Source organism: Ochlerotatus camptorhynchus, unplaced genomic scaffold (genome assembly GCF_037179485.1).
Source record: "Ochlerotatus camptorhynchus isolate MF236.1 unplaced genomic scaffold, CSIRO-AGI_Acam_v1.1 ptg000291l, whole genome shotgun sequence".
In the NCBI taxonomy this organism is placed as follows: Eukaryota; Metazoa; Arthropoda; class Insecta; order Diptera; family Culicidae; genus Ochlerotatus; species Ochlerotatus camptorhynchus.
This window is the reverse complement of record NW_027040780.1, coordinates 336,796-359,239: the sequence shown is the minus strand read 5'-3', so window position 1 is coordinate 359,239 and position 22,444 is coordinate 336,796. Positions and strand designations below refer to the sequence as shown.

Genomic DNA, 22,444 nt, shown 5'->3' with positions numbered 1-22,444 from the left:
CCAGCGTCGTGCTGTGAAGTAGCTGAAAAGAAGCTGCAGATACAGCTACAAGCAAAAGCTAGCAAAATAGTTTTGGAGGGCGTTTACTCAACTTTCTCACAACCATTATTTAATTTGTCAGTCGCACTGAATAACATCAGCCAATAAACGCTAATGTCACTTCTATACACACACTAATAAACTTTCCACGTGTAGCTGCAAAACAAAGCTAACAAAGTGAATATATTACTCATTTGATGGCTTCTACACAACCAACAACTCTTGCTGAATAATATAAACATCAAAAGTGCTTTTTCAACAACCAAACAACCTGTACTCAGCTTATAAACTGTGTTAGAGCAACTTCGGAAGCATTTTCACAGTCAACTAGGTTTATTTTTAGACGTGTGCAGTTTTACAGCTTTTACTCTGCTCTTTTATAACTAGTCGAGAAAAGTGATTCATGTGCACTATTATAAAGCCTCTACTCAGCGATTTTGTTGTAGAAGGGAATGTTGATTTGTTTACATAAGTTCAAAGTGTTGGCGTAGCACAGATGGTAGTGTCAAGGTTTGCCAATGAGGTCATCTCGAGTTCGATTCCAGGTTCCAGTGCAGGGTAAAAATAATTTGGTGATGATTTGTAACTAATTTCAATTAATTTGATTCACAGCAAAATAAACTCAATAAATTCCTTCATAAAAAAGCGTAAACAGTATTTAACCCGGCTTCAAGAGAAAGCTGTGTAGTGATTATTGGACAACCGGGAAAAGGTTGAATAAGCGCCTTTCAAGTTCACACACAACTAAACAGCAGGGTAACAGCTGTATAGAAGCGTTAATGGATATGCAATAAGAGCTTCTCCCGACCGTTCCAACAGCCATAAGTAGCTGACTAAGTTCGCCAGATTTGCTTGTATAGAGGTTGAGTAAAGGTTTCCTCATATCGTATAACGTTTGAATACAGCTTGAGACTGTATAAATGAAATGAGTAAAGCGTTTACATTGTGCAAAATGTTAGTTGGGACTTTAATATATTTCAGATGACGTAGTGGTTCATGCTGAGTTTAATTCTTCCAACAGCTCCATTACTACTACTAATGCTGATAAGTCAATACACATTAATACCTGCCTTTAGTAATAACTTTCATAAAAGTGCGAACTAAATATAGAATTGGTGTAGAGGACAAAAACCTTTTTTAATTTATTTTCTAAAAGTTCCGTTCAAGTTCCGCCAGAGGCTGCTTAGAATGCTCTTTAATTATGGCACCGGAACTTTCAAGTTCTTATAACGACTTACAAATGAGGATGCTTAGAATTCTATAGACCACCTTCAACCAAGGTGCTTAAGCCATAAATAGCCTTTTATCAGAACTTTTGGTTACTTGGGCGAGATTACGGCTGAAGAACTGTTGGCCTATATCAAATCATCTAAAAGCATGAAGGCCCCAGGTTTCGACAACATCCTGAGCCTGGAACTCAAACACTTGAGTTCAAGATTCTACAAGCATCGGGCTCCGACTTGGCTACTTCCTCTCGTGTTGGAAGTCAGTTAAGTCATACCCATCCGGAAACCCGGGAAGGATCTGTCCGCTCCTTCAAGTTATCGACTTGCTATCAGCTTTCTCTCAGGGTTATCAAAACTGTTCGAAAGAGCAGTCTATCATCGGCTCCTAACATGTGCCGAAGAAAACAACTTGTTACTCGAGGAACAGTTTGGTTTTCGGAAAGGTCGTTCGACCGTCTACCAGCTGACTTGATTAACAAACATTCTCAGACGGAACAAGTCTGTTTCGAAAACATCTGCCATGGCGTTGTTGGACGTTGAAAAAGCGTTCGACAATGTCTGGCATGATGGCCTGGTGTTCAAATTGCAGCAGTATGGTCTTCCAATCTTCCTAGTGAAGATAATTAACAACTATCTATCGAACAGGACGTTCCGAGTCTGTCTGAATGGCATCACATCGGATGCTTTCAACATCGGTGCCGGGGTTCCACAAGGAAGCATCCTTGGCCCCATTCTATTCAACCTGTTCACCTCCGATATGCCGGCTCTTCCTGATGGTGGATCGTTGTCTCTGTTCGCAGATGACACATCCATCGTTGACTGCCAAACTTCAGAGAGGCCTGGACGTCCTATCTGGATATTTCAACAGCTGGAAGATCCGTATCAACGCGGCAAAGACCCAGGTCATCATATTTCCACACTCTAAATCTCCCAGACTTGTTCCGTCGGTGAATATTAAGATCTGCCTGAACGGCACAGTGGTGGAATGGCCGAAAGAGGTAGTCTACCTCGGCTTAACACTAGACAGCAGTCTGATTGTCAGGGAGCACGTTGACAAAACCAAATTCAAGTGTAACATCTTGATAAGATCACTGTATCCACTCATCAACAGGAGGTCTACTCTATCCCTGAAAAATAAGCTTGCTGTCTACAAAAAAATCATCCTTCCCGTAATTGAATACGGGATGCCAATCTGGGAGAGTTGCGCCAAATGCCATCATCTCAAACTCCAAAGGATCCAGAACAAGATCCTTAGAATGGTCTTCGCGGACTAGAAATTCTGAGATCCACCTCCTGACTGAAATTCAGACATTAGAAGAACGGAGAGTATTCATCCTGGAAAGGTTCAGAGGCACCTGTCCGAGATCAAATCATCAGATCATACGTGATCTAGCACGTTAGGTTAAGTTATACTTGTAGTTAGGTAGATTTTCACTTTTTTTCAATTCAAACAAAACACACCCCCAAAGGGGTATTCTGTAAACTAGTTGGAAAACGCAAATATTAAATTAGAAAATCAAATTGAACAAAGATGAAGAGCCAGGTAGGCTAATCAATTAAATGTTAAAATCAATGTACATACTATCATAATCAACAGAAATAAACATAATTTTACTCCTACTAACAATTGTCAAGAGGCTTCTTAGGTAGTTTCAAAGCAGACGTGCTTTTCATCGCTCTCCATCCCATTGATCAAAACCACGCCAATATTAGAATATTGCAGTGTTGTTTGGTCACCTTATATGAAATGGCATGAAGAACGAATAGAGTCAATCCAAAAGCAGTTTTTATTATATATGCACTACGTCTATTGCGATGGACAGCATTTCCTCTGCCGTCTTATAAAGTCCGTTGCTTGTTAATCAACATTTAGGCATTAAAAGAGCGTCGGGATTTTGTTATGGTCTCTACCGTGAACAATATCGCTTCGCAACGCATTGACTCAGCTTATTTATTATCAAGACTTAATTTTAATGTACCTTCTCGTCAATTTCGTAGTCGACGGTTGATCGCCGTAGGCTAAGTACGCGAAATATGGGCCGATAAGTCAGATAATGTGTGTTTATGATCTACCTACACTGTGAAATGATGGACCTAAATATGTATCTGCAAAAATTGAAATTTCAAAATAATAGATTATATGTTATAATGTTAATATGTAGTCTACGATCTTGATTGACGAATAATTGAATAAATATATAAATATATAGCTCGGTAAAATTTCCAATAGCCGATTACCTCATACATACACACTAATCGAGTCAGTACGGTTTTACCGAGTTTTTGAATTGCGGAACTGTTCGGTAAAAGTTTAAAAATCTGTGGAAAATTTATTAATGAGAATATTTGTTCTGAACTTGTACATACTTAGTTCTGTTAACCCCATTTAATGATAGAAAATAAAATTGGTCGATTTCATTGATTCCTTACGGATAACGGTCATTTGAATTTTTACCGACTTTTTCAGCAATTCAAAAACCCAGTAAAAAAATACTGACTCCTGTAAAAAAATCTTAGTGTGTATACTTTTGCAAAATATCTGTTTAATAGCTGAGGTCTCACCAAAAATTTAACTTGTTACCTGAGTCTTGGCAATTGTTTTACTGAACAGCAAAATAAACTGCAAAAATACTCGGCTGTTGTTGTAACCTCGGCAAATAAATTGAAGTGTGCATATTGTAGTAATATGTGATATAGTGATAAGCTGTGATAAGAACTTCCACAGAATGAAGTTGCAGTATGACTAGCTGTAGCGATTAATATTTCTAATCAGTTCCATTATTAACGTTGACGTGCCATGACGATCAATTTCGAAGCGTATTCTAAAGTACCGCCGCGTGGTAATTGTTTGAATTTTTCTTTATTTTTCAAAAGCTGAGATCTCGTTTTTATTCAAATCAGATGCAGCACTTCGGAATGCTATCCGGTTGGATTGTGTCGAGTTGGTACAGCGAGCCTGCACTAGGGAAGCTAATGTAAACTGCCGGTATCCTGACGATTGGAACACACCGTTGCATTTAGCGATTATCAATCGATGTCAGCCAACAGTATTGGATGCGCTGATGAGTCACAATCTCGACTATGGACTGGTCAATGGAGAAAATTTCACTGCTTGCGAGCTGGCTCTTCGAGATGGTTTGAAGCAATTCGGAAGGAAGTTAATTGAAGTGGAATTCGGAAACGTGCTGGATCCAGTTGATGCTATCCATGAGATGCTTCTGCGTAGTTCGGTCGAAGCTTTGGAAATGCTGATTGAGAGATTGGACTTAAAGGGATCCCTTTTGGTTGAGTGCTTGGCAAAGGCGTGGAGTAGGCTTGAAGTGATGAATGTGGTGGTGAATCCGGAGCTAGAGGTGTTTGTTCACTTAAAGATTGTGCGGGAAGACTATGAGCGGTCGTTCCGAACGAAAAGGTGTGGAGGTGCATCGCTTACGTCAGAAGAAACAAATAAGGATCGAATGCAACTGATAACGAGTGGGATTGATTTTCTAGAGCGGAAGTACGATACTGGGTTGTGTCATGATGTCACTGACGAGTTCCTGGAAAGATTGAGATTAATTCAAAGGCACTTTTTTGTGGTGAAAAATGGAGTGGATAATTTTCCAGCAATGCAGTTGGAGTATTGCGTAGCAATGTATTTGGCGGTATTTGATAGAAAACCAGAGCTGGATTTGTTTCAACTGGTTATTAATAAGCGTTTGTTGATGGAGTTCTTGAAACAATTTAAGATGTGGTACACAAATCCCGGCAATGAACAAAGAATGATTCATGAAACGTTGTTTGAGCTAACAATAATTCTATTCGATAATAGCCAGGCAAAGTGTAAGACAATTATCGAAAAATGGAAGGATCTAATGAAATCCAAATACATTTTGAAGGAGCAAATCATGATAAGGAACAAAATTCTGAACAGTAAACTAATATCCAACATAAGCACCAAAAAGTTTGAAGATCTCACAAAGACGGAGCTGGACCTCTTGAAATCGGAATCCAATGCCATTAATAAAATGTTTGAGGTCAGAAAAATGAAACACCTGTACAAGGATCTTTACAAAACCTATTTCAAACTGAAGCAGATGTATTCGCTGCAAAAATCGGTTCGTTACTTGAGTGTGCTTGAGAAAAGTGAATTAAACGATGCACAAAGTTGCTACGTAGAAATGCTTGCCATTCAAAGAGTTCTGCAGGTTCTAGGGGAAGCCCTCAAGTCCACGAAGCAGTCACCAAACATTTCATCTAATTTGAGATCCGCCTTGGAGTTGGTTTGCCCTGGTGAGTTACTCAAATGGATCTCCAAGCTGCGCCAATATTTCTCGCATGAATATTCAGCTACGAAGCATACTCTGTACCGGAGACTGCGTGCCAACGACCCAGATTTGATCAATTACTACAAGCGTGTCAAAACCGACCTGCTAAAGGTAGTTCCGTTGTTGAGGAATATCTACACGGACCACATTAATAGGTATTTCAAGAGCTTTCTGGGATATGCACTGACTATGAAGTCTTTTAAGGATGTTCGTTCGTACGCTGAAGCTAGTCGAGTGCAACCTGGATTCAAACTGACCCATGATTTCCAGACTTCAGATGTATCCAAGTTGAAAAATCAGCTAGCAGAATTAGAACAGAGTTATCATGCAACACAGCACAGCCAAAATTTGGCAGTTATTATGAAGATAAAATCAAAGATTGACGTTTATATCAATTTCCTTAATCGCAATGGACTAAACTTTATGACCGAAATGGTAATATGCTGCATCGGTGAGCTGCTGCTCTGTGACAATTTGAGCTTTCAGAAAAATTTGGCTCATTTCTATTTGGGATGCTCCATCAGTACCAACAGTCACGAATACGGTGTTTCGACTTTCCTTATGCATGGTTGTAATCCATTGATTCGAGAACTTTTATCGCTGGAAGCAAGAATACCTGATGAACACTCACTTAAAAGGACAATTATGATCCAGAGTTTGATTGAAATGGCAGGTTCCAGTGAAATTCAGCAGCTGCATGAGTTGACGTTGGTCAATGATGCATCGCTGATGAACAATACCAAACAAATTGGTTCCGCGCTGGTGGAGGAATCCCTGTCGGACAACCAGTTGAAGGAACTGCACAAACTGTTACAAAAGTACTATGCCAATCTGTTCGCTATCGACGATAAGTACCGTGTTGTTAAGACTTTCTGTAAGCGTCACAAATTGAATTACAAAAGTACAGCAGTGGTACGTTGCAGAAAAGAAGATATGGGCGAGTGTCAAAAGGTGCTGAATGATCTCGTCGTGGATGTTACTGACATAATCTCCCTACCAGACGATATGGAAATTACGGAGTTGGTTTCGTTGATTGCGTCCTGTGGAAGGTATAGCATTAATAGCGTGGATATTTTTGCACTCGAAGCAATTCTTCAGGACTTACTAGGAATTCTTTCGGAACAATGCGTTCTTACGGATAATCGTTCAGTGCTGGAATCGTACAGACCGGTAGTTTCGGGTCGTAATTTACGGAACTACTTGGCTCACGATTCCATGGTGTATGAAACCATTTGCAGGAATAGAAGTTCCTTTTTGACTGTGATGGTGAATGCAGTTTGTTTATCTCGATTTTGCAATGTTGATCTTTATAGCGCTGCAAAGGCGGATCGTTTGAATAAGCCTAGTTTTTCTGTTTCAGCTGTAAACAGATGGATGTGTACGCAGGTCGATCGTAAATCGGAACTCTTTGAAGCGATTAAAGAAGGTTATTTCGGTGTGCTTACTTTGAGTGGCTTCGAACTCAAGGCCCGTGACCACAATAAGCGTAGTGTCCTAATAGCGGTGTTTGATAATCACTCGGAACAAATAATCCATTTTCTGCTTGAAAGACCGACGAGTCTAAGACCATTCATGGAAATGTTGCTTCAGAAGGCATTTAATCAAGAACATAACTTCTACGACGATGATGAGTTTACCGTGGCTCAACTTTTCAGCAGTCAAAGCATACGAGAGAAAATGACATTTTACTTGTCGATGAAGTTTCACCATTTTAACCTGGAGCAGGAATTGGATCTACTGTATGGAGGTGCGTACACACCAGACAGTCTTCATGTGGCTATAATATTTGGGAATGAAAAATGTGCACTCTCCATCATCGATGACGATCGGCTGTATCAATTTTGTAAGCAAGATGCGCCAAAATTTCGAAATACTATTTTGACGAACGCCGTTCTGCATAAATTACCAAACGTCATTCGTCGGATATGCGAGGTCAGTCCGGAGCTAATAGAACGCACGAATACTGGTCAGGAGACACCTCTCCGGATAGCGATCGCCACTTCTTGCAGAGAAAGTATTCAAATTCTACTTGAATTTGGAGCGAAGGTTGTCACCAACCACAAGTCACCCATCATATACGCATTACAGGTACGAAAGGATGACTTCCTTGAACTGCTTCTTCCTTCCGATGAGGAATTACTCCATAACCAACAGCTTCTGTGTCAACTAGTGATCCAGGCAGGCTCTAGTGGTCACCATGTCTTGTTGAAAAAGCTGTTATCGAACCCAGCTATGGCAATATCTAAAAGTACTCTGGTAGAATCGCTGAATTTGTCTATCCTTTACGATCAAATTGAATCAGTTCGGCTCATTCTGAAATTTGACAGCAGTATAGTAAACGTGGAGAATGCATCCGAGAGTACGCCTCTCTTCCAGGCTTGCTACTGTAGCACAGACGCAATGGTTAAACTACTTCTGGAGCATGGCGCTGACTGTACCCTTCCAGACCAAAATCCCGCGTTGTTCTGCACTATTGAACGTCACAGGAGTAAGCAGTTCAAGATGATGCTCGAACAAAACATTGACTGTCCAGAATTTCGAGAAAGAATATTTAAAAGTCTAATCCACCGATCCAGATACAAGTGGATCTGGTTGCTTTTACGCGCTGGGTTCCAAATAAACATAATCGAGAATCAGTCTCAGGCCAGGAAAGTAGTGGACGATTCCGCCTTGAAGTTTATACTCAAAGTACTTCGGTTTAAGGAGGATTTTGTAAGGCAGATTGATACTTACACCCTAGCTAATGCGGTTCTGCTGGGGAATTACAAGTTTGTCAAGCACGTGCTCGACAAGCTGCATGCAAAGTTGGATGGATTTGATACGGCAAGGCTGTTGAATTGTGCTGTGAAGGCGAACGATAAGGATATGCTGAGTCTCCTAGTTGATGCCGGATGTGAGGTGAATTCCTCGGATACGGATGGTATTACTCCACTTGCAATGGCAGTGACAATCGGGAAACCCAATATGGTAAAGGCTCTGATTAAGTATAAAGCAAATCCCAACCTGCAGTCGATGGAAAATTGCCCTGTGTTATTAGAAAGCTGGCATATCGTAGCTGATACGATTAGGGTCAAGTATTACCGGAATTATCCGATTATTTTAGCTGCAATTTATTCTCATAGGAAGATTGCTGAATACCTTCTGAAGGAAGGAGCCGAAGGGGATATCCGTAATCAGGACGGATTCACTGCACTGATTGTAGCGTTTTCCCAAGGGGATGTTGAGCTGGTGAAAATACTCTTAAGTTACGGAGTAAATGTAGAATATGCTCGGAAGTTTTCTCATCCATTCTTTAAGGGAGGTTGTGCTCTACACTACGCAGCCTATTATGGGTATTTGGAGGCATTCAAGTGGATGGTGGAGCAATACAACTTTGATCTAGAGGCTAAGAACTCCGATGGTGATACAGTGCTTCACATAGCAATCATTAAGAAGCAAGTGGAAATTGTAGAGTATCTGAAGGATGAGAACTTGTGGAACGTAGCGAACAAGGAAGGTAAGACTCCACTTATGTTAGCTCTGGAAAAACTTGACGAAAAGGTCTTCCTATGCGTCAAATCAATACTACCTTGCAAGGCAGTAGTTCGACTGTATCGAGGAGCGGACAACATAACCCTTCTGCATGCAGCTGTTCTGAAAGGAAGCGTCAGGTTGGTTCAAGTGTTGCTAAGGGAATTCGATATTGATTCCGGTTGGGCTGATAAATTTGGCAACACTGCCATTTACTATGCCGTTCAGAAGAAACATTTCGAACTAGTTAAAATACTTATGGATGCCAATGTTTCACTAACAGGTCCCAGCGGGCTTCCGTCTATGCCACCTTTTGTAGCAGCAGTACTATGGAATCAACTGAACATAATAAAACTCTACCTACAAATAGAAGCTGGCGCTGCTATCAAGTTAAAGGAGCACTGCGCTGATGGTAGGAATCTCGTGATATCATCAACAATACAGAATAATTTCGAAATATGCAAACTTCTACTGGAATGCGTTGGGTTCGACTTGAACGTAGGGTACGAAAATGGTTTTACAGCTTTGCATGCAGCAGCTGCTGGAAGCTCGGTGCGAATGGTAGCTCTCCTCTTACAGCATGGAGCTCACATCGATCAATCCAACTATGATGGCAAGACTGCTCTCTTGATGGCTATAGAGAACGGAAACTGGCGTGTCGCTCATTATCTTCTCTCAAAAGGTGCCTCTAAACAGGTTGTTACAGACTACCATTACAAGGGAGATCAAGGCATGAATGTTCTACACTCCGTGGCAGTGAAAGGTGAACTTGATTCGATCAAGTTCCTCCTGGATAGAGACTTTTTCGAACAATCGGTGACAGACGCGATGGGAAAAACCATGGGTCATTATGCAGCATCTAACAAACAACATGACGTGGTTGAGTATCTCATATCCACGAATTTCCCCCTAGATCTATTGGATAACGAAGGGAAATCACCGTTGGTTTGTGCGTTGGAAAACGAAGACTTGCAACTAGCGAAGCGACTCAAATCCATTGGTGCGTCGCTGGATGTTGTTCAGCAGTTTGACCAAAGACACTCCCTTCTGGTGCAAGCAGTAGCGGAGAAAAAGACTGATCTTGCCAAATTTATAATCGATGAATGTTTCCTAGAGACAAGCGTGGCGTTGGATAATATTTTAATTTCACTAGATCAGATAGCTTTGGATGGTGGGTGTGTTAAGCCACTAGTAAATACCAACGAGTCTCAAATATCCACGTCACGATTGATACAACACTTGCTTGAAGGAAATCGAACACTTGCAGAAACTCTCATAGATGATGAAGCATCTCTGGAAGAGTTGAGAAATTTTCGCTTGCCAACTAAAGACCAGGAAACAGTTCTGCATGTTGTTTCTCGGAATGGTCTAACGTCTTGTCTGAATTTGTTGCTTGAGAAAGCTGTTTTCCAGGTAGATGTCGGAGATATTGATCAGACTACAGCTCTACAAGAAGCAGCCATGTATGGACAATTAGAATGCGTAAAACTTTTGCTACAGTACGATGCGAATGTAAACTTTGTGGACTTACAGAACACTACAGCGCTAACGAGAGCTATCTTTAACTCGAAGAAAGAAGTGGCAATCTTTCTCCTCGATCTTGGAGTCAAAGTTGACAATACAATATCGTTTCGTGTTGCCTCTAGTGATGATTCATCGGTCCTGCATGTGGTGGATTACCAAGACGTAGGATTAGTTGAACTTCTGGTCAATAGAGTAGGGATTGATGTGAATGTCCGAGATAATTCTGGGCGGACGGCCTTGCACTATGCTGCTCTGATGAGAACGATTCAACCGGTTGAGGAATTATTGAAACTAAGTGCGAACCCTGACTTGATTGATCATCACCAGCGAACACCATTCGTAGCAGCTCTTCTATCAGGTCATATTGACACTGCAGAGCGACTACTCACGGCCACATCTGACCGAGAATATCTTAGAAATTTTCGAATGTCTGGTTCTCAAAAATCCATTCTACACATCGCACTCGATAAAGGTAGCATTGGATTGTTTATGCGGCTACTGAATGATTACAAGCTTGATTGCAGTTGTGTTGATCTGAATGGTAAATCAGTTCTTCATTATGCCGTTGCTACAGGTAATGCCACATTGATAGAGCAACTCCGATTCAATCCGGACTTACTATTTGCGAAGGATAATTTTGGGGAATCTCCCCTTTCGATTTGTTTACTTCAATCAAATTTGAAGGTTTTCTTCGCCCTCATTCAATCATTGACCACCGTTGACCCTTTGATATCGGTTTTCAAGCAAGTACTACAACTGAACCCTACACAGTTTACCAAAAACTATAGCAGATGGCTTTTGAACAATAGGAAGTGCTGGTTTGCAGGAAACGAGCGATTCATCGATTTGATTAAAAAGAGCTATGATAGCAATCCACTTGAGTCTGCTATATTGAGGAACGATAAAGAACTGATAGAGTTATTCTTGGAATGCGGATTTGAGAGGTCGTTTCTACAGGATCGAGTTTTTCTGAACACAACCACTTGGCTGCACATTGCAGCAATAAAAAATTACCATTTGCTTGTAAAAGTAATATTAGACGAGTTCCAAATTCCGGTTGATTCTACCGATAATCACCAGCAAACTCCACTAAGCTACGCAGTAGTTATGCGGCATACGGAAACAGCAGCTGCTCTTCTGAAGTATGGAGCAAACGCCAACTATCAGGATTCAAAGAAACGAACTCCTCTCCAGTCAGCCTTGGAGAATAACCACAAGGAGATGGTCCAGTTGCTTTTGGATAATAATGCAAATATATCATTGTTACAAGAGTTCCGCTACGAAAATGACAATCAACACCTGGTTCAACATTATCTCGTGGAACGAGGGTTGGTGGATATGCTCAACTTCATCATTTCCGACATTGATTTAAATCACTGCGACAAACACGGAATGACGTCATTACATTATGCTGCCGGTTGTAATCAGCTGGAAATGATTGATATTCTAGTCATTGCTGGAGCAACGGTGGATTGTACTGACAAACACGGGTCAACGCCTTTAATGCGAGCTCTATCCAAAGGACATCTTGATGCGTATCGAAAGTTGCTGGGCTATGGAGCTAGCATAGATCTGGTGAAAGAGTTTCGAAATAATGCCTACGATGGTGAAACACTTCTGCATATAACGGCGGAAAAAGATCGAATCGCCCCGACTAAGCTTCTGATTGAGGAGTTGGAATGTGATGTAGACTGCGTGGATAAGAATGGGAACACTCCACTGCACTGTGCCATCCAGAAGGGTTGTTTCGAAGTGGTAAAATACTTGCTAGCGAAAAATGCAAACTTACAGTTGAGAAATGGTGCTGATCAAACGGCTATGCAGATGCTGGAAGCAACAGATAACGATTTAGCTAGCGGTGTGCCGCCTTCTGCAGATGAAGGATGAAAATGATCAAATTTTATTGGAATGAAGAAATGTATTCAAATGTATGGTCAATATTTGATACTAGGAATATGAGTAGAATCTTGTGCAGGTTTGTTGATGTTTGTGGAAAAGCAGGACATGTAGGATTAGGTGATCTATATAAATTAAGGACCGCTCACCAACAACATCCCAAACACCAGAAGATATCGGCCATCGGTTGGACACAATTAAACAAGAACAACAACAAATGGGCATAGCATTGAGTGTGATAGCACAATCATCATTTCCAGGGATCCTCAACACCAAAGACTAGTACGAGTGGCAGCGTCGACAGCAACAACAACAACGACATTATCAACGTTAATAACGTAACAACATGACAAAGGCAACAGCAAGTCAACCCGACACCGGTTGGTAGCAGTACATAAGATAATAATTAGAAGTAAACACTTTCTCAGAGAATGTAAGCTCTTTTGTATTTCGCACATACAATTCAAATTGAGGCAATAAATCATTCTAGTTCAGACCATCGTCGCGGGTAGACTTAAGTTTTTTTTTAAGTCTTCGAAGTTCAATCGAAACATAACTGGCGCAATCGGTATGATAGTGCAATATCCCCGCGAGTCAAGTGTAGTGAGTAATCCCTGGAAGATTCATCGAGAGGACATCGAACAAAATGAATCCACTATCACTGCCCAGCTTCTCGTCGGGGTCCGTGAAAGAATCATCCATGTGGACATGCTCATCGTCATCTTCACCATCGAAAGGCTGTGCGGCTACGTGGACAGTCCCGTCTGGTTGGAAGATGGAGGCGCATCTAAAGCTTGAGTCACTTAATATCTGGACGCAAAATAAACGGATGTATCTCGGATGTATCTTAGTGAAATAAAAATGTTTAGTACTCATAATGATGGTCAATTATTGCACTTTAAAGGAAAAATTGCGAAAAAAATCCAATTTTCTTTTGATGAAATGTCGAACTTTTCTTCGAATACCACTCATCATATTTTGGACACTCTGTTGGCTAACGTAAGCGGCCGTTTTGTTCCACCATATTTGCATCTCTGTCGCATCCCGAGTCACTTTTCCACTCTTCTTGAACTTCTGTTTGACAATTTCCCAATATTTTTCAATTGGGCAGAATTGAGGGCAGTTGGGTGGATTGATGTCCTTTTCGAAGAAATCTACACCATTGTCTCGATACCACTGTATAACTTCTCCGCTGTAGTGGCAGCTTGCCAAATCAGTCCAAAACTTTACAGGTCCATTGTGAGCCTTAATGTATGGAAGAATACGTTTTTTCATGTACTCCTGTTTATACATTTTCGAATCCATAGGCTTGTTTGTCACGAAAACCTGGGTATAATCTTCACGTTCGTTTCGTCGTGCATGAAGATGCATCCATCGTACTTTGTAAGAATCTCATTGTACAACCTCTGGGCACGTCTTTTGGTCACTAGATTCTACTTCAGTGTCCTGTTTGGTTGCTTACTGGCCGAAAAGATCGAAATCCTTCTCGCTGACGAATCTATCTGACGGTGCTTTGGCTGGCATTGAATTTCTTGACGTTAAAATAATTTGACATCCCTGGGATTGCCCTAACCGTTCACAACACCTTCAAATGCAGCTTCAGATCGTTGACTCCACTAAGATGCTTGCTATGACCTGCCTATCGGTAGTATGCCACTCGTGGAAACGTTTGAGAACACTGCACACGGTCGATTTAGCCACTTTCAGCACTGAAAGAGGAAACATTTCAAAACAAACTGCTGTCATAACATTCCAGATCTGACCGCTAGGAGCACTGCAGTAAAATAAACAATGCGTCCAGATATTAAATTACTCAAGCTTTACGTAGTAGTTCTCCGGATTGGTTTCGCACGGTTCGCAGGGGCGCAGCGGTTTTGGCTAAATTGAACTGTAACAAATTGATTTCCTGCGTTATCCATTCCGTCTCCAGTAGCTCCTTGATGGTGATCCAAGTTTTGGGATTCTTGTCCAAAATCGAAAGCCCTGCGCGTTGGTCAGAGAGCGTATAGGGCGTCGTTGTGCCAATTTGGTCGTGGAACATTTCGAGTATGAGAGAGTGATTGCAGTTTTGCCTGAGTAAAATGCAAGTACTTTCGATGATTACCCGTAGTTATTACAGTAAAGATATACACCCATATTCTCGTTTATGTCTGAATGTGTTTGCCATACAGACACATTTTTATTTGATTTTGTGTGGTGAATGGGTTTCGGGCGTGGACGGGCATATGGGTGATGATAATATTAAGTTCACGTTAGGATAACGTTGAAAAATTGAGAAATGTATCGCTTCAGTTTGAGAAGCACTTCACTTCGCAATCGATGAACCACTCTGACGGCCCACATTACCGTGCAGGCGCCATGTGTTGGCAGGGTCCAATATTGGACAGTTTGATGTTAATAAAGTACCATCAGTTAAAATTGTATTTTCAGCTTTATCTCTGTGGGCATTCTTATGTGTTTATTTGAAGATTATCATGTTGGTGTACGCTGATTCAAAGAGTAAATGGTATTAACATTGAACTGTCCACAGTTGGGCGTTGCTGAACTTGTGGTACTTGCACAACATTTCATGTGAGTACCAACGTAGCGATATAACCACAAAATAACTTTAAATGTAGGTTCAGAGTGAGACAATGCCACTGAGATATGGTTAGTTGGGTATTCAGATGAAACTATTACTTAAAAAAACTAATCCTGGTTGTATCTCTTTTTCGTTTGCGTGTAACACTGTTTGATATTACTAACCGCACCGAGCCTTCATTCCGGGTTGTGAGCAAACCTGAAGAAGAAGAAGATGACCATGAGCCCCTTCTCGGAACGAGTGTATTGTTGATGGACCTGGTCTACGATTCAAGATTGGTTTCTGTGATGATAAGTATCACGATCTTCATCGAAATGTAAGTATTATTGACAATAATCATAACAATCTACTCGTAAATACATTGAAATACATAAATACAAGGGAAGGGACGGTCTAACCGGGCACCTGATTGAAGCGATTTGGACAGGGAGAGTGGGAATGCCAACTCCCTGTTGATAACATTTCGTGGATAAAGGGCGGGCTTTTCTCCCCACTCATTGGGGCATCTTCCTGTTTGGGGCTTGTCTTTTTGACCAATTGGCTGATCATGTTGCTGGAAGGAGATTCTTTATTGTTCCGTAGATGCGTATAGGTGACTTTGCCTATCGATCTACCCATCTACTGGCCCTTCATACAGCGACATGTTGAGAACAATCAGAGGTTATTAAGCTTGATCAAGACAAGCAGAGAAGAGAGCCGAGTATACCCCATTAGGCATAAATACGTTAGGCATACGGACGTTACGCATACGGACGTTAGGCATAATGGACGTTAGGTATAATGGACGTTAGGCATAATGGACGTTAGGCATAAAGTCATTAGGCATAATGGACGTTAGGCATAATATACTATAGGCATAATGGACGTTAGGAAGAAAATACCTTGCTGCTGTGCAACTCTAGAAACCTGTTTTGAGCATGGTAAACAATGAAATCCATTATTTATCATATCATAATCTGGCAATAAAAACTCAGCACAGTTTTTTAGTATATCTTGAAATCAATCGCATCTAGAAATAATAAAGCACACATTTGTTGTAATATATTCGTACACACATATTGCAAATCCGGAGAACTTTGAGATTTGGGCGTAATTGCTTTTGTAAACAACCATGGCGGTGGCGGTGGCTGCTACACCAACCATTCCATCGTTCAACATATAATGTTGGAGGACCGTCTTGGCAAAATCTCAAATAGTTCAACAAATTATTTTTACTCTCCTTCCTTTTTGCACTTCCAACTAACACAATAAGAAATTATATTTACGAATCATAACATTAACTACACAGAAAAAGGAAAATCCTTTCTTTTCTCAGAAAAAGAAGCTTCCGCTCTTTGAAAGCTAACGTGTTTTCGGTGTTCTCGTTGCTCCACGCACCGTTCGCACAACTTCATAATAAGAGGGAGTTTTGTGCATTTGTGATCGATCGCGCTGTGGTTGCACTTCATGATGACGTTCACCGCCAGGGCTACGCTAGGGAACTCGACCAATCCGGAGGAGGAACTTTCCGATTTCAGCGGGAACATTCGCACTTGCGACGGGTGGCAGTCCTTGGTGGTGAATGCAGTCAGCAGCAGATCCTCGGACGGCATACGGGTGGGGTATTGAAGAAGTGGAGAATGCGATTTTTGCTGGCCTGGTAAGCGATTGTTCTTGGAGGCGCTGTAGACCTTGAAGCTGATCGAATTGTCCGGCAGGTTGTACGGGTTGGTGGACTCTGACAAGTAGTTCTGCTTGAAAAATTGGCTGGTCCGTTTCGGGTCAGCGGTGCGTCCTTCATCAGTCCGTGAAAAATTCGGTTCAAATCCGTTTCCTCCACTGGCTCCCAGAAGGGTTGGTTGACTAATTATTGACGTTCGTTGTGCCGGGTCGGCTTTCCGCCGAAGATGAAAGGATCGTGTAGCAACGGAGCTCGTCCGTTGCAGGCATCCTTGGAGACGGATGCATCGAGTGTGTAGTCCCAGCTGGAGCCCGTGTCGTTTTTGAAAACATTGAAAAACTAAACAAAAACAAGAGCTGTTAAAATACCGGGTTGCCAACAAGGCATTATTCACAAGCAATCAAAAGTCAGTTCAATGACTTCTTGGCACTGCCGGTACAGCTGCGGCACACTGAGGTACACTGAGAAAAAAGTTGGCGCAAAACAAGTGTGTAGAGTGACCACCCCTTGGAAGCAGCAACTTTTTCGATTTATTATTCTCGTAAATAAAGAAAATCAGTAATCAAATACAAATAACATTTCATTTCAGCATATCGAATCGAAAGAAATAAGAAGTATGTGACACTTGGTTTACGAAAAGGTTATTTCCATCACTTATGATCCAAGTCTTCGCAATCTGCACCGGCTCTGACTGAGTTCCGTGTCCTCCGGACGAACAGCTAATTCCATGGAGTTGAATAGCTCGATCCAAACTAATCCTATGCTTTCCAACTCCTGTATTTTGGCCAAAGCTCCATTCAGCATATTTTTAGCACCCATTAGAACTTGCTTCACGTTGCTAATTTCTCTCACCCATCCACTGCTATTGTTTTGTGCAACAATCATTCCTTTATGTACGGCTTCCAATCGGCTCTGCTCTGAAGATGCAACCCATCGAAAGTATTTCGATAATTGCATCGGAGGAGTGGTAGAATTTTTCGTTTCGTCTTGCTTGTGTGCTGGCGAGGAATGAATTACGTTTGCCTATAAGGGATGGTCCATTAATTATGTCACGCAAATTTGGCCCATTTTTAACCCCCCCTCCCCCGTTTGTCACATTTTTTGTATGGACCATATTTTTTTTGTATGCTCGTCACAGTTTTCAAAACCCCCCCTCACCCTCAACATATTTGACATAATTAATGGACGACCCCTAAGAGCCACGAGCTGTAATGTCCTTCCAGGTGATTATGTTTATCACGCAGTTCATCTGCCAAAGCAGAATCGTCTCGGACAGAATGTGCTCCAGCTCGATCTCGATTTTGAGGTGAAAGCAACTTCCGCAGAACGGCTTGATGTTGGGCACTGGTTTCAACATTAGTTGACCACACGTACACATAAACTCGCACAGTTTTTTTCTTCCATCCTCTCAAAATCCTGGTTGAAACGGATTCAATTGCGTACATCTTCTTCGTGGTGTCCTACAATGTTACGAATTCATCGACGTCATTAACTGTGGGCTGTGCGTTTGTGACCAACCTTAGCTCAGTCGGTAAAGGCGCAGCTACAAAGCAATACCATGTTGGAGGTGGCTGGGTTCGATTCCCGGTCCGGTCTAGGAATTTTTCGGGTTGGAAAATTTCTCGACTTCCCTGGGTATAGAAGTATGATTGGACTTGCCACACAATTATACCAATGCAAAAATGGTACAGGCATCGAAAGCTCTCAATTAATAACTGTGGAAGTGCATCTAGAACACTAAGTTGAGAGCACGCAATAAGCTAATATGCGATATGCAATAAGCTTGAAATGCGAAGAAGAAGAAGAATAAGCGTTTTCCGACCATCGGGGAGTGTCCTGGTCAAACACCACCTGCCGTTCTATTTTAGCCAACGCAATGCTCCACATACAATCCACAATCTCGGTTGTACCATAGAGGTAACTCTAAGACCAGAAGGTCCCGAAGAAACGAGCTCAACTTTTTGGCTCAGCTCTGGTACTATCTTCGGTCCCAAACTAATCGATTCACCCCTCAAAACATAGGAATATCCACTAACCCCTCATTTTATCTGTCAAACATTCATAGCTAATCAAAACAAACATTGTGTAGTAGTAGAATTTCGACTAGAATGGGGTACGTTAATCGTTTGCTTGAGACCATTAGGCTAGTCGAGCAGTGAGCCAATTTAAAATCGTTAGTTTCGTATTGATTGTTGGTTTTACTGTCTCCATAGACGGTCATCCTGGTCCATTTTTTCGGGCGCAACTGGTTTCTGTAGAAGCGTTGAAAGAAGATTCCGGTGAACGAATAAACGTATTCGTTCTTTTCGCACGATGTACCAGCTTCCTCATCGTCAATATATTCGGCTCCTGCTGTGTCCGGAACTTCGAAGTCTTCGAGATTTCTATAATGAAGTTATTTTCTAGTTATAATATGAAATTGAGGAATATAGATAATACATTACACAATAGATTCATCCATTACTGCGATAAAACGGGCAGACAACATTAGCATTAGCATTAGCATTAGCATTAGCATTATTGACCGCCCACGGTTGCTACTCTGTTATTGCCAGATCAGCTGCAATTACACAGAGAACCAACAGATGATGTTTGGGACTAACATTCATCCTCAATGTGTAAAAACTGAAGATCTAATGTTTAGCAATACCAGCGCCGGCCGTGTCCGAATGCAGGTCCAATAAGGAATGGGAAGGAATGTGTTGACGTGATACTCGCTGTGAAGGAAACCGAGAAATCCTCTGCGCTTCCACGAGAAATCACTGGGATGTTGGATGTGGGGAAAGGTTTGCAGCAGCAGGGATCGTTTTTGGTAAACTAATGCTGATTGTAGTGATTTATGAAAGGTACACAAACACAAAAACACACACACGCACACACACGCACTCGTGAGTATAATCAGAATATAAAATGATTTAACTTAACTTTAACTTAACTTTAACTTAACTTTAACTCAACTTTAACTCAACTTTAACTTAACTTTAACTTAACTTTAACTTAACTTTAACTTAACTTTAACTTAACTTTAACTTAACTTTAACTTATCTTTAACTTAACTTTAACTTAACTTTAACTTAACTTTAACTTAACTGTTTACTTAACTTTAACTTAACTTTAACTTAACTTTAACTTAACTTTAACTTAACTTTAACTTAACTTTAACTTAACTTTAACTTAACTTTAACTTAACTTTAACTTAACTTTAACTTATCTTTAACTTAACTTTAACTTAACTTTAACTTAACTTTAACTTAACTTTAACTTAACTTTAACTTAACTTTAACTTAACTTTAACTTAACTTTAACTTAACTTTAACTTAACTTTAACTTAACTTTAACTTAACTTTAACTTAACTTTAACTTAACTTTAACTTAACTTTAACTTAACTTTAACTTAACTTTAACTTAACTTTAACTTAACTTTAACTTAACTTTAACTCAACTTTAACTTAACTTTAACTTAACTTTAACTTAACTTTAACTTAACTTTAACTTAACTTTAACTTAACTTTAACTTATCTTTAACTTAACTTTAACTTAACTTTAACTTAACTTTAACTTAACTTCAACTTAACTTTAACTTAACTTTAACTTAACTTTAACTTAACTTTAACTTAACTTTAACTTAACTTTAACTTAACTTTAACTTAACTTTAACTTAACTTTAACTTAACTTTAACTTAACTTTAACTTAACTTTAACTTAACTTTAACTTAACTTTAACTTAACTTTAACTTAACTTTAACTTAACTTTAACTTAACTTTAACTTAACTTTAACTTAACTTTAACTTAACTTTAACTTAACTTTAACTTAACTTTAACTTAACTTTAACTTAACTTTAACTTTACATTAACTTTACTTTAACTTCTGTAGGCTAGTTCATCTCTAAGCTGAAAAAGTGAATATTTATAATATAAAATAAATGCAAAGTTCAATAATATAAATGAATTATTATAATATAATCCTAGAGGTGTTTCATCATCGAAGAACTGAAAGCAAGCATAGATAATTAAAATCCATACATCCCGCATGAATGAAAACTGAAAAAAATGTTTTATTATTATGTAAATCTAATGATGCCACATAGGGGAATTTACGTATTCTCGGCAACCTAAGCAGCGACCTTCTTCCTATAGCCTTTTTCTGTAAGGAACGCACACATATGCAGTATTGGTTTGTTTATAATCTTTTGCTGCCAGCTGCTCTAACAATTTCAGTCGAAAGAATTGTCAAAAACTGTTTTGAAACGCTTTTACAAAGCTCCAATCTTCTCTAGTGAGAGCGAGTATTGTCGGCAACCAGTTTTTCTTCGGCAACCGTTCCATTTGAACTGCATGTAAATCTGCTGTTCTATTATCGGCAACTCGAAATCAGCTACAATTTGTAGTGCGTGTGTTTCATTTCAAGAAAATCCTGCTAGATTGCTTTTTCTCAGTGGTAAAAATATAGTCAAATTGAAGCTGAAAGCATAAAGAATCGTTTGCATGCATTCAGCGAAGTGTTTTCGTAAGAAAATCCAGTGAAAATAGTGTTTCAATTTGGGTTGCCGATAATAGTCTGGCATGCCGAAGCCGTCATTTCCCCTATTCAAATATTCAACGAGCTGAAAATAAACTTATGTTATTTAAAAAAAACGGATCTAACTTGAGTGAAGGCTGGAAAAAAACTTATCATTACGTTATAAATCCAAAGATGTGCCGTCATCAACGAATTCAAAAGATGTTTCATCATTGAAGAGCTGAAAATATTTTTTTAAATAATAATATTTCTTCAAGTGTTCGTCGAGTGGTTGCATACGCAACAAAGCTATGCAAATAAAACGGCGTCCCCGAAAGCTGTTTATAATATGATGTCATCTTGGTTTGAACGGTCATACTCCCCCATCACGTTGCGCTTCACCCAAGATCCATGGAATTCTCGAGGTCGCATCCAGAACACATACCACACCATAAACATAACAAAGACCGGCACATCCACCCTACGTTCAATTCACTTCCAACACACCTATACACACTTGTGTCTTTCTCATACAATCATTATCACTTATATCTTCAATGAACACCTACACCCACACGCCTTTCTCCCCATTTCATGATCTTTTCACACAACCAACACTTTGCGTGGATATTCATTCAACCAAACTGTACGCACTATCACTTCGCCATTGACCAAGCTCAATCTGCATTATCGTTCCAATCCCTCGAGAAACTTTTGCTCCGTTAAATTTTATTCCTACGTTCTCAAATCACGTAAGTTTTGAAATATTATTATCCTATGCCTAAATACATCATTATTGACTAACTTTTAGAAATCATGGAGCAAATACTTGATCTGCAGCAAAATCGTTATTGGGTTTTGAGCATTCCCAAAGATGGAGATTGCTTGTTCGGATCGCTGGTTCACCAGATCTACGGCATTACACCAAAAAACATGCTATTCAAGCCATACAGCAAACAGTTAAGGGAAATCGCCGTTCGTGAGATGAGAAATCGGAGAGAGAGCTATTATGATCATCTAGCTACCTACGCTGACGAATTGATTCGTGATCCTTTGCCACTTGCGGAAAAAATCGAGGAGTATTTACGAATGTTGAAGACTCCTGGATATTGGGGCGGCGCTGAGTGTATTTCTTCCTTGTCGAACTATTTCGCGGTGAGTATAAAAGTTTATCAGGATAACGCCTGTATAAAATTCAGCCC

At 40.2% G+C, this 22,444-nt stretch overlaps 1 protein-coding gene and 1 pseudogene across 1 annotated transcript; one reads left to right on the top strand and one right to left on the bottom strand.

The window, feature by feature from the left end:
- Window positions 1–1,167: 1,167 nt before the first annotated feature.
- On the top strand, window positions 1,168–13,308 carry LOC135706818 (serine/threonine-protein phosphatase 6 regulatory ankyrin repeat subunit B-like; the record flags this gene model as incomplete). The annotated part of the gene is made up of 2 exons (XM_065228486.1): window positions 1,168–1,194; window positions 8,963–13,308. Coding segments are annotated over 2 exons (3,558 nt in total), but the record flags the coding sequence as incomplete, so codon positions are not given.
- Window positions 13,309–17,397: 4,089 nt separating this feature from the next.
- LOC135706817 (uncharacterized) lies at window positions 17,398–19,204 on the bottom strand (annotated as a pseudogene).
- Between the last annotated feature and the right edge of the window lie 3,240 nt (window positions 19,205–22,444).